The sequence below is a fragment of the Cantharellus anzutake genome (assembly GCF_015039405.1).
Source record: "Cantharellus anzutake strain C23 chromosome Unknown EI90scaffold_65, whole genome shotgun sequence".
NCBI lineage: Eukaryota > Fungi > Basidiomycota > Agaricomycetes > Cantharellales > Hydnaceae > Cantharellus > Cantharellus anzutake.
Window position 1 is genome coordinate 123965 of NW_024067015.1, and position 11967 is coordinate 135931.

Here is an 11967-nt window from a genome sequence, read left to right on the forward strand (position 1 = left end):
GATGGAGGAGGAGAGTACTTGAACTCAACCCTTCGGACGTATTGTAAAGACAAGGGAATTGCCATGGAGCAGACAGTTCCGCACACCCCTGAACAAAATGGAGTGGCCGAACGGACTAATCGGAAGATCTTGGATAAAGGACGCACCTTGCTGAAGGACGCCGAGGCTCCAAACTTCTTATGGGCTGACGCTTTCGCCACAGCTGTCTACGCTATGAACCGGACCATCGATACCCACTCGAACACAACGACGCCCTTTGAACGATTCCACGGAAGGAAGCCAAGTGTCGCGCACATGAGGGTTTGGTACGCTAACATGTTCATTCATCAGCCAAAAGATTTGGGAGCGCAGAAGTTGGGGGAGAGGGGGCGACCGGCTAAGTTTCTAGGGTATCCAGAGAATTCTTCTGGGTATAAGGCGTACGATGAGCTGACCCACAAGGTCGAGATCGTCCGCTCGCCTATCTTCCGGGAGGAGGCGAAGATCCAGCCACGTGCCGTCTTTGAGTCAAGGGCACATGATGATTCTGGTGATGAGTCAGATGACCCGGATCACCTGACTGAGGCGGCATCTTCCAGACCCACATCTCCGCCTGTACCCCCTACTGTACCTCCCGCTGCCACCCAGCCCACTGCTCGACCACAGAGGGAACGACGTCCACCTCATTGCTTCGACCCATCAGACTACGGTGCACATGGCCGGCGCAAGGACCTGATTGCCAATGTGTATGAAGACTTCCTGAATGAGGTACCGATTGCGGCGACTGTCACCATGGAAGATGTCCTGGATATTGTGTTGGATGAGGCCCATCTGGTGAACCCCATATTAGATAAAGACGCTGATCTGCCAGACACTCCGACCTTGCGGGATGCGTTGGCTAGCCCCGAGCGGGACCAATGGCATGCCGCCGTGCTAGAAGAGCTTTCTGCCATCCGGGACGCCGGCACCTGGGATCTGGTTGACCCATCTCCAAGTATCCGTAACGTCATCGGCTGTCGATTTGTGCTCGCCAAGAAGCGTGGCGCTGATGGAAAGGTAACCCGTTTTAAGGCTCGTCTGGTGGCTCAAGGCTTTGGTCAACGGGAGGGGATCGATTACTCAGAGACGTTCGCCCCCGTTGTGAAATCAGCCTCCCTACGCGTTTTTCTTGCCATATGTGCCCGTCACGGTTGGAGAGTCCGCCAGATGGATATCAAATCAGCATATCTCAACGGGGTGCTCTCGGAAGATATATACATGCGTCAACCGAAGGGATATGAGGAAAAGGGGAGGGAACAAATGGTTGCAAAACTTAAGAAGGGGCTCTATGGATTGAAGCAAGCTGGACGGGAGTGGTACGCAACCTTACATGACTTCTTGATTCACCTTGGATTTCGTCGAACACATGCTGACCACTCGGTCTTCGTATTCAAACGAGGACGATCCATTGTAATCATTCCTGTCTACGTTGACGACAAACTCCTTGCTGGAAACGACGAGAAACTGCTTACATCTATCCAAGACACCATCGGGGACCGTTTCAAAGTCTCAAGCAAAGGGGAAGCATCATGGATCCTGGGGATCCGAGTTCGCCAAGACATATCGGCTGGCACACTATCGATTGACCAGTCGCAGTATATCAAGGATATTCTCGCTCGTTTCGATATGACAGACTGCGCGCCATGCACCACGCCATTACCCGCTGGGATACACTACAAACCGGTACCAACGGAAGACCATTTGAGAGTTTCCTCGTACCCCTTCCTCGAAGTCATCGGATCTCTCATGTATGCTGCTCTAGGAACCCGTCCAGACATCTGCGCATCCGTGAGAGCGCTGGCGCCATTCGCATCGACCTTCGGACAAGAACACATCGAGGGACTTAGGCACATAATGAAATATCTTGCAGGGACTATGAACCGAGGGATAGTATATACAGCCGGGAGCGGGGACCTCGTAGGCTACACCGATGCAGATTGGGCGAACGACGTGGTAAACAGAAAGTCAGTATCCGGATATGCCTTTCTTTTATCTGGGGGAGTGGTTTCGTGGATGTCAAAGCAGCAAGCTGGCGTAGCATCATCCTCAACACACGCGGAGTATGTTGCAGCAGCCGAAGCAGCCAAAGAAGTAGTCTGGCTTCGACGCCTCCTGGAGGAATTACATGAAGGAATGCCCGGCTCAACCACGTTACACATCGATAACCGAGCTGCAAACCTACTCGCTCGAAACCCCGTCAATCACGCCGCAACCAAAAGTATCGACGTCAGGTATCATTTCATACGGGAATGTGTTGCGGATGGAACGGTTGATTTGAAGCTTATTGGAACGAATGATATGGCGGCCGACATACTTACGAAGTCCTTAGTCAAGGCAAAGCACGATCGCTTCTGCCTGATGCTTGGGATGGAGTTCGTGGCCTAGATAGATGCGTGGACGTTGGACTGTGGGGAGTGTTAGAAGTTGCAGCCCAACGCCACTGGTGGTCAAGGGAGTCACCCGGGCCGGACATTCACGCTTTGGGAAGGGGAGGGGCGCTTTGAGGCACAAACGGCGGCAACCTCTTGGACTCTTTGTTTTTGCGCTTTGCGCTTTTGTTTTCAACTTGTTGTTTACCATTTATGTTTCACCTCAGTGGCGTAAAGTCATTACAAGATGTATATAAGGACCGGACTTGCGCTAGCAGCTGATACCTCACTAATTGAGGTATCGCGCTGCGCAGGCAAGTCCGTCCATCACTACTCATACCTAACTAATTGAGGTATCGCGCTGCGCAGTCATCACATGAGGTTGGAAATTCAGCTAGGTGATCCCTCTCCTATTGGAGCAAGAATTTGTGCTCATATATTACAGGGAAAGGGGCTCGGATGAAGTTACCCATCTTTGGGATCGTGTGGCTGAGCTCGAAGCCGTGATCTGCGGACTAAAGGACAAGCCTCAGCCTCAAAGAACCCCTGTAATGCCTCCAGGGATGTTGGCAATCGCGAGATGAGCCTGTTGGCTCCAGACTTGTACCCAGTTGTTTTTGCTCCGTGGATGCGTGTGCGCACTGCAATGTGTGCACGGAGCAAAATGCCATAGGTAAAATACAGCAATTTAGTAAATAACTTGGGCTGCATGATGTTATTTACTTCCCACTGTGAGCTGTGGGAGCTTTTGAGAGCTTGTGTTATGGAAATGGAGATTCCTATGGACCATGCACACAGGTAAGACATTTCCTTCCCTTCACTTTGTTCTTTGCCAAACCCCATGCCAAGCTTTCCCACTGGGTTTTGGTGCTGGCTGGGGGATTTGTTGATTTCCAAGGGACTTCCCTTGTGTCAGGATCCGGACCCCAGCTGGGAGTGGCCGGAGGGTGAGGCCGGGTGTGGATGCTGGGGTACTCTCCCCAGGTGCTAACTCCTCGAAGTCGCTGAGGGGACTGGCCTCAGCCTTCACAGGGAATGAGCTGCTATTCATTGAAAAGCGGGTAAGTACACTTGCCTTCACAGGGAATGAGCTGAGAAGAAGGGTAAGCTTCTCAGCCCCCTGTGAGGCCGACACAAAAGGACCCTAGGAACTATACAGTTCCCGCTCGCTGCCGACTTTCCATAACGGGTTCGCGCGTGCGCGTCATTATGTGAAACAGTGGGGGGAAGGATAAGGGGAATGGGGAAATGTGGAGAGAGGGTGGTTAGGGAAAGGGTGAGGGTGTCTGAGGGTGAGTGGGGTCAAGGGCCGTGCCCTGACACCTTGGCCATTACAACCTTTGTATTAGATAGACACAAGTCATATGACATGTATGGCAAATGCCGAGATGTTTTTCCTATCGAATACATAACCCACAAACCTTGTACTGCAATTGTAACTGTCACACCGTTGTGCCACCACTGTACACTCAACCTGTAACCCTGGAACCATGTCCACCTCCCTATTCATCCTTTCCATGACAAAACCACAACGAGGAGGGCATTCCCATGCCCAACCTCCTGCTGCCTGCTCCCACCAGTCCACCAGGTGGTTGAGCGGTCACTCCCATCCAACCAATAGTTCCTTATCAGGAACTGTAGCCTATCCCACCTCCTTAGGAGAGGGATATGGTCCAGGCAGCTCCAGGATGCCTGGCCACGCACCCATGGGTCCCACTCCCCATGGCCACCCACTACCATGCGCTGGTCCACCAGCCCACTTTCCCCAACAACTCCCGCTACCGGTATGCTCCCATGAGCGCCAAGTCACCGATAGCCACCAACTGGGTGACTCCCAAAGGGAGTCCCAGTATCCCACACTACCGGTACATGTCAGGGCACACACCCTGACTAGCCCGGACCCGGACCCACATCCGGACCCGCTACATTTCCCATGTGCATTCCCACGCCACATGATCCGGCCCCGGATCCTGCCTTCATGTGACTTCCGGATATTCCCGGAAGTTTTCCTGATATGGTGGCCACTGTGGGAAGATGAGAAGTTAGCTTCCTTCTCATCTTCTTACCCACACATCAGCAAAAAATTGTTATGCTCCTGAGTGCTCCGGAGTATCGAGAGCACTGGGAGAATCAGGAGGAGATTGGCCGGTCCAGGAACAGCCCATTTCCTCCAGAGTTGGCTAGGTACTCCAGGGCACTCCCAGGAGGGCCTGGAGCATTGCTTTGTGCACAAACATATCCAGTAAATACAATTTAAATGCTTCAAAGTGTATAGGGGTGAGAAGCTTCTGGGAGCTCCTGGAGCATTTGAAAATGAAAAGGAAAAAAAGAGGGAAGATCCCCCATGAATACCTCCTACCACAAGACTAACACAACAAGACACTGCTTAACATTTAGATCAAACACTATACTATATATCAAGGACACTGAGACTCACCAATACACAATCAAAATTTATGGCCTGATATATGATTAATCTGGCAACTTAATCACTTTCGGGCTGGCAGAATATGGGGGAGGGGGAAATGGGGGAGAATGAGGGGGGGAATGAGGGGGAGAATGAGGGGGAGAATGAGGGGAGAATGAGGGGGGGAATGAGGGGGGGAATGAGGGGGGAATGAGGGGGGGATATAGAGGGAAATGAGGAAAATTTGAAAAATAGGGACTTCTAAAAAGTTGAAAAAAATAATTAGGGAAAAATCAAAAAAAATTCAGGAACTGTAGTGCCTTTGAAGTGCTTTCAGGATATATAATTATTTGCAAAATCGAGGAAGAAATGATGGAGAAAAATGGAAAATACTTTCGGAGACCCGAGAAATAATGAGAACTGAATTGATGGGAAAGTCTGAAAATTGAATAGGGAAGTGAGGGGAAGCCTTGTAGCATTGTTATTTTCTGCTGTTCTAATTTTTCCTGATTGTTCTTGGTCTCACTCCCAGCTGCTACTGGATACTCCTGGATACTCCTGGAAGCTCCTGGGAGGGTCCAGGAGCAGCTAATGGAAAATACTTTTGGAGACCCAAGAACTGAATTGATGGGAAAGTCTGAAAATTGAATAGGAAAGTGAGGGGAAGCCTTGTAGCATTGTTATTTTCTGCTGTTCTGATTTTTCCCAATTCTTCTTGGTCTCATTCCCAGCTGCTCCTCAATACTCCTGGAAGCTCCTGAAAGCTCCTGGGAGGGTCCAGGAGCAGCTGGGAGTGAGACCAAGAACAATCAGGAAAAATCAGAACAGCAGAAAATAACAATGCTTACAAGGCTTCCCCTCACTTTCCTATTCAATTTTCAGACTTTCCCATCAATTCAGTTCTCATTATTTCTCGGGTCTCCGAAAGTATTTTCCATTTTTCTCCATCATTTCTTCCTCAATTTTGCAAATAATTATATGTCCTGAAAGCACTTTAAAGGCACTATAGTTCCTGATTTTTTTTTTGATTTTTCCCGAAAAATTTTTTTTCAACTTTTTAGAGACCAAAATTTTCCTCCCACTACTCCTGGCACATTACATACTCCTCACCACTCCCAGCTGCTCCTGAACCCCCTCCCAGGAGAACACTATTGGCTCCAGGAGTGCCCAATCTGCTGTTTTGTCTCCCACATGCTCCAGCCACTCTTGATGCTCCGGAGCATAACGGACTTTTGCTGATGCAGTAGGATTGTGCCCTGGATAGGGCTGGCCAGACCTGAGGCTGTGGGCCATAGGGGAGGGTCATGGGGACCCAGGAGTCATCCCCTGACAGTACACTCCATCGAGCGCCAAGTCACCGCTAGCCGACCACTCCCAGCACACCCACTACTGGCATGCTCCCAGGAGCACCAAGTCCCCATTAGCAGACAGCCAGGTGGCTCCCTCAAGGAGCCCATGTTATACTCGCTACCGGTATGCTCCCAGGAGCGCCAAGTTACCGTTGGCCAACCCACAGGCTGTACTTCCAGACACTCATCCCATTCTGCTCTCCCTCCGATGGCTACGCAGCCACCTCCGTTAGTGAGCCGAACGGTTCAGGTTGGGTTCCCCGGAACCCATTCCTGTAACAGCTTGGGAGTATGCAACCAATCTCCAGAGCACTCTAGAGCCATACCGGTTTTCGTGACGCAAGCCCGTGGCGTAAAATACAAAATACGACGGTTGTAAAGTGACCGTTAAACTAGTCAAAGATGACCAAAAAACAGGTAATTTACTCTCATAATCACTGTAATGGAACCTTGGTAAAATATCGCATACTTGATTGTAGAACACTATGTAAACATGAGTGTATTTTACCATCTTTAAAATGGTCCTCTACACAACTCTGATTCCCACTGTGTATGAAGGTTGCGCACGACCTCCCGATCAGCATGCTCCATCGCATCGGCAGGAGACATAAATACAAGAGATGGATACACATGTTCAGAATTACGCGTGCAACGAACAGCTCAAGGTGGAACCCGCCCAGAGCGTGAAACGATACAAGCAACTGCTCAGGGAAAACGCCTCCCCTCCCAAAAAACCAAGTGCTCATGGTCAACCAGTTTAACCAAAGATGACATTGGATGGGATGTCCCCTCGTTGATACACCGTTGCCGTATAGCATCGTAAACCGCTAGTCCAGCAGCGGCATCGTTCGCAGCATCTAAGTCCAACCAGTCAGTAACAAAAAGATCACCGCAAAATCGCTAACATTTGATCATGTTCTCCGTAAGAGGACACTCCCAATTGCTCAGTACCACCTTTTTCGACTTTTTCAGAGGTAGCCCTATATAGTGTTCAGTCAGCCTCGCAAGGGATATAAGGCTTTTGGGGTGGTCTCCAGTAAAGGAAGAATTGAACGTTCTGGCAAGAAAAGTGAGCTCGACGGCTCCATGGAACTCAATCCCAAAGTCACGTCGCACTTTCGCGGCATCCTCTGACAAATGAGGGTATTTGAGCTCTACAGATCCATGATTCGAGAAAGGCCCAAACCTTCGATCCCTACGCCCAACTTTAGGATACGTGGGGATTCTATTAATACACGCAGTGATGGTGGAACTGGAGTTGACGAATAATTGGTTAGGATACTTTCGCCACGTCGCATAGTGGGTAGATTTACTCTTCTTGCTCATCTGCGCCGTGTGAATAAGAAGGACTTGTGAATTATCCGCCAATTGCATCAACGCGATAGGGTTCCTTTGACCGCCTTTGACAAAATTAGGCCTGAATTCTACATCAAATCCGATTGGGCTGGCACAAAGATCAAATCTGTCGCCGCCACTGGTCAGGCAATGGCACGTACCCGCGTAGTTGCGGAATGAAGTGGTCCGCTTCCGAGATTGTGGTTATCAGCCGCAAAGGTCGTTTTATTGGTGCTGATAGCGTAGGCTCCGAAAAGGAGTAATAGGGCATTGACACAGAGCCTTGAGTGTTTGGATTTCCGCTCGGCATTTGCTTCGGCCTCTGATGAGGCTTGGTATTTTCCGCTGTGAAAGTGGAGGCTTTCTTTTCCCTGGGCATAATTCGAACGTACTGTAACCCTTTGGATCCAGGTAAAGTGAAAGTCAGAAAATGCGAAGACCCCAAGAGCAAGGCGGTCCGAACACAGACGTGCTCACTGGTTACAAATACTCGCTCTCACGTGCAATGACCTCGGCTCTTCAATTAAGTGGTGTTAGTGGCGATTTCTCCAGCATCAACGGGTTGATGAGTTCTACATACTGCAGAGACCTAGGTAATTACTAGTTGTCGTTGCTTGTTTACAGTATAAGTTAAAGGATTGCAATCGGTCTGAACAACAAGGTGACCAGCCTCTCTTTCGCGGCAACACCAGTCCAATCGGGGAAATAGCAGCGGTACCGGTCGTGTGAAAGTTTGAGGGCTCTCTGGCAACATAGATCCATAGCCAAGCTCTCCATTACGGCTCACTCCCCTCTCATGGAGATGTGGTCATGCTAGCAAATCCACGAACCAACGCACTTACACCAAACAGATGAACGTTGAAGATAAAATCCATTTTGGCACAGTTTGGGTGTGATCGTGAGACCTGCTATCGAGCCCAATCATCGCTCTGCCGCAGCATGCTTGATGTATATACAGTACATAGTGTATTACATGCTTCAACCCTTCAAGTGTTACACGGGGATGTCATGTCAGTCAATATCAACACTAGGTGGAAAAGATAAAATTCCCATGGATTGAGCGGATGAAAGTGGCCTTGCAAGTACTGTTCATTCAGCGTGAACCGCGCATTGTCGCCCACATATCCTCCAGATCAATTTCAAGTGCAAATTGAGACACCGCTGTCATCAAGGCTTAGTGAGCATTTTTTCCTAAACACTTTCCGGTCCCTATCCTTTGGGATGGCAAATACAATTAAGCTTCCATTGCCACACCCTCTTGTATTCGTTCTTCAGCAGGTCCCAAAGCTCTTTATATTTAATGAATTTCATCATGACTGAGTGCCGTGTAGAGATCGTACGTATGCTGAAACATGACAACACCGGTGATGGTGTGGTTTTTATCTCTTTCTCTTTCGAAAGCAAACGAGTGGTAGTACTTAACTGCATCCGGACGATGGACATCAAATGGAAAGTGGGAGTTTGCCGTGGGAAGACAGAGGCCGGACAGTGCCGGAGCACAGCCATACTACATTTTGCCCCAGTCGGAGGAGCGAAGTGTCGCGTCCAAATTTCCGGAGTAGGTGATCGGCTATGTGTTTAACTCCGTACCATGTGATCTTTTGTATTGAGTACAGAACGTGAGAACATTACGTAAAGAGCTATTACTTATTTTGCGCGTCCACGGAGTTCCTCCGACTGGGTACGAGTCTGTAGCGGGGCCTGATATTACCCAAATGACACTTGTACTGTCAATTGTCGCGTTGCGGTCCGCTAATGGCATATAGCGGGCCGGTCATGACGCGTTCGAGTATATGTAAGGAGTCATCGATATCGATAGCCACCTTGTTGCCCTCGGAAAGGAACACCATTTGCCCGTCCGATGTCCAACTTGATTGATCTGACTGTACTGCAGGAACGTCCAGCTGCGGGGAGGCTTCTGTGTTCTGTAGATTCGAAGTCCTCTGGAGGTTTTCACGAGGCTCTCAAATTAATGGTCAATCGTCAAAGTACACGAGGACAAACGACACCCAAAGCATTATGGCGTTTAGGTATATACATACCAACGAAGCCACCCAGTCCCGACAACTTCGGGGGCTCCAGACTGACATCTAAAGCAGCAGCGTCGCCAACAGTTACTACACTCAGGGGAGACTCTCATTAGGAGGATGCGAGTGGGGGGCCACTTAATCTAGAGCTGCTGGGAAGGAATGTTCGATGGGGTAGATGCAAAAAGAGCGGTACCGTCGGGCCCCTTTATCGATAAGCACCTCTGGCATGAAGAAGCTACTGGATGCAACATGGAAAATCTCATGTTCAGCTGGAAATAGTCGACGAGATGGTCTGACAGAGATTCTTCCTTAGGTAACAAGTCAAGCTACCACCGCCGAGATGCCCTCAAAATCGAGGCACAGAACGCATTGATCGATACATGCAGTGGTCTATGTGAGGGGTGATTGATGCGATCACAATGATAAAGCATGTATCCTGAGGTCAGGTCATCAGACGAAATCCTCCAGCCTTTTCGCCTTCGTAGCGAGGCGCTCCTCCGACCGTCTCCAAATGAGGAATTTGAAACCGTTTGCTGAAGCAAAAGTGGAAAATGCGAGAAGGACAATTATGAAGATAGATCCCAAGAGCTGATAGACGTGTCAAATGCACATCGATACTGGGACTGTAAAAACTTCGTACCGCATACGTAACATATGCTGAGGCCTTTGGTGAAAAAGTGACCACTGGTGGGGCGCTAGGGTTAGGGCTCAAAAGTTGAACGGATACCAATAAGAAAATGATGGCTACGGCCATAGACGCTCCAGCTCCATAAACACCAATGGCCACGATAATTTCCCAGAGATGTGGATTTGGAAACGGGTAGTTCGCCCGGTGACTACACCAAGTGAGCACGACTTGGACGGCAGTAGCGAACATGAGACAGATCATGAACAGTACAAAGGAGCAGCACATGTAGGATATATTTCCTCGAGTGGCGCTGGAGGGTGTGAGGACTCGCGGTACCAGGACAAGCCATTCTAACTCTTACCTGACAATGGAGGTATAGCTTAGACCAGCACCTAGAACAGATACAGCGGACAATGCCCTAATACTCTCATTATGAGCATCGAGAGCATCCTTTCCATCATTGTTAAGCGATGCTTGAAGCAATTTAGCAACGGTATCACCTTCGCCCAATCAGAGATTCCTAGGACGTGCTCTATTAGTCAAGTGAGACGTGATTGGGTAATTGACTTCACCTTTATATCCAGTCATCTGTTTATTGGTTTGCGTTCGAGCGATATCTCGAATTTCTGAAATTTCATCTTTCGAAGCTCTGATCTGGAATTAATGTCAGATTCGCACAATCCTGACACCTTCTGCACAAAACTAACCTCCTCTTTCAGGACCTTGCAATCAGCAACGATGCGCTGCCAGGTGCTCGTAGCTTCCCGCCTCCAGTCATCAATTTTTCCCTTCTTGGGAGGTCGATGGTCAACGGCAGAGTTCATGCGGATTTCGCCAGCACAAACCAGTTCGGTGTCTGCGGGGTTTTCCAATTTTCGCAGCTGTTCCAAAGCTTTTCTTTCTTCCTCCTTCAATATTTTATGCTAGTCGATAAAGGGAACGGTAATGGTGATTCACTGAGGGACACAGTCAACTGAGGGCATGCAGACAACTCACCAGTGCTTCCAAAGTCTGTAGACGCGTTTCTCGCTCCTCAGTCATTTCATTTCCCTTCTTAATATTGGAGGACTTCATTGGTCTCTCTTGGTCAGTGAAATGGTAACGCATGCGGAACGCGACCGCCTTACGTGTGAATGTTGAAAAGATGGTGTATGACTGTGGAGATAAAGTACGGCACTCAGTCCCCCGCGGGTTGTCAGCCAGGCATGTGGAACAAAAACTATCCACAGACTGGCTGTAAGCGACCATTCCAGTAGAGGGAAAAGGGTCCTATCGTCCCGAGAATCTCTCTGTTCCGTGGTGGGCTGTGCTTTAGTACGCGCTGGGAAAGGGAATTATACATACATGTCGCATTCTGGAAACGATCCAGCGAAGTAGAGCGAATATGGCGAGAGGGATAGCCATGGGTAAAAGAATCAACCATTGTAATGCTTGCACTACTCTAAGTGAGAAATCGCGATCCTTCTTCTTAGACTTATTTTCGTAAAACTCTTTCGCATGAGTTAGGACGTCCATGCCGTGGAAATTGACGCAAATATGCATCTCTTGTCGATACGGGTCTTTGGGGTCAGGCTGTTTTGGCAGTGCTCGACATTCCGCGCTTTCACACTTCCGCTGAAGATACCCAAAGAAAGTTTGTGACCCTTCTTCTACTGGCTGCCTCGGGTGAGCGCCTGGGCTGGTGCTGGAGGACCCCGGAGCTAGGCTTGCATTGTTCAGTGCGACGGAGGGCGAGCTCATACCAACGGGGGGTGTCAGCGACAAGGGGGGGAATCGATGTCACCGATCCTCAGGACTTTATAGCATTGACAATGCATTATCTCAATTTGGG

General features: G+C 49.4%; 3 protein-coding genes across 3 annotated transcripts; all 3 read right to left on the reverse strand.

Annotated features, from left to right (window-relative positions):
• Positions 1–6986: 6986 nt before the first annotated feature.
• Positions 6987–7482, reverse strand: EI90DRAFT_3076747 (ribonuclease H-like domain-containing protein). The gene is made up of 3 exons (XM_039061673.1): positions 7457–7482; positions 7330–7395; positions 6987–7273 (listed from the first exon to the last, which is right to left on the reverse strand). Exons 1-3 carry the CDS (start codon positions 7467–7469, stop codon positions 7044–7046), a joined length of 309 nt encoding a protein of 102 aa, XP_038911149.1. The 5' UTR covers positions 7470–7482; the 3' UTR covers positions 6987–7043.
• Positions 7483–7977: 495 nt separating this feature from the next.
• EI90DRAFT_3076750 (uncharacterized protein) lies at positions 7978–8379 on the reverse strand. The gene is made up of 2 exons (XM_039061674.1): positions 8059–8379; positions 7978–7995 (listed from the first exon to the last, which is right to left on the reverse strand). The coding sequence occupies exon 1, from the start codon at positions 8230–8232 to the stop codon at positions 8068–8070; it is 165 nt and encodes a 54-aa protein (XP_038911150.1). The 5' UTR covers positions 8233–8379; the 3' UTR covers positions 7978–7995; positions 8059–8067.
• A 1410-nt stretch (positions 8380–9789) lies between these two features.
• On the reverse strand, positions 9790–11090 carry EI90DRAFT_2379709 (uncharacterized protein). The gene is made up of 6 exons (XM_039052953.1): positions 10844–11090; positions 10709–10790; positions 10637–10656; positions 10498–10586; positions 10149–10446; positions 9790–10096 (listed from the first exon to the last, which is right to left on the reverse strand). The coding sequence occupies exons 1-6, from the start codon at positions 10958–10960 to the stop codon at positions 9959–9961; spliced, it is 744 nt and encodes a 247-aa protein (XP_038911151.1). The 5' UTR covers positions 10961–11090; the 3' UTR covers positions 9790–9958.
• Between the last annotated feature and the right edge of the window lie 877 nt (positions 11091–11967).

Coding starts and splice junctions, on each gene's coding strand:
- EI90DRAFT_3076747 (XM_039061673.1), bottom strand. Junction 7,274..7,329: donor GTTGGGCGTAGGGATCGAAG/GTTTGGGCCTTT, acceptor CTCATTTGTCAG/AGGATGCCGCGAAAGTGCGA.
- EI90DRAFT_3076750 (XM_039061674.1), bottom strand. CDS start 8,232: ATGTTGCCAGAGAGCCCTCAAACTTTCACACGACCGGTACCGCTGCTA.
- EI90DRAFT_2379709 (XM_039052953.1), bottom strand. CDS start 10,960: ATGAACTCTGCCGTTGACCATCGACCTCCCAAGAAGGGAAAAATTGAT. Junction 10,791..10,843: donor GCAAGGTCCTGAAAGAGGAG/GTTAGTTTTGTG, acceptor CATTAATTCCAG/ATCAGAGCTTCGAAAGATGA. Junction 10,657..10,708: donor ACAGATGACTGGATATAAAG/GTGAAGTCAATT, acceptor AGCACGTCCTAG/GAATCTCTGATTGGGCGAAG.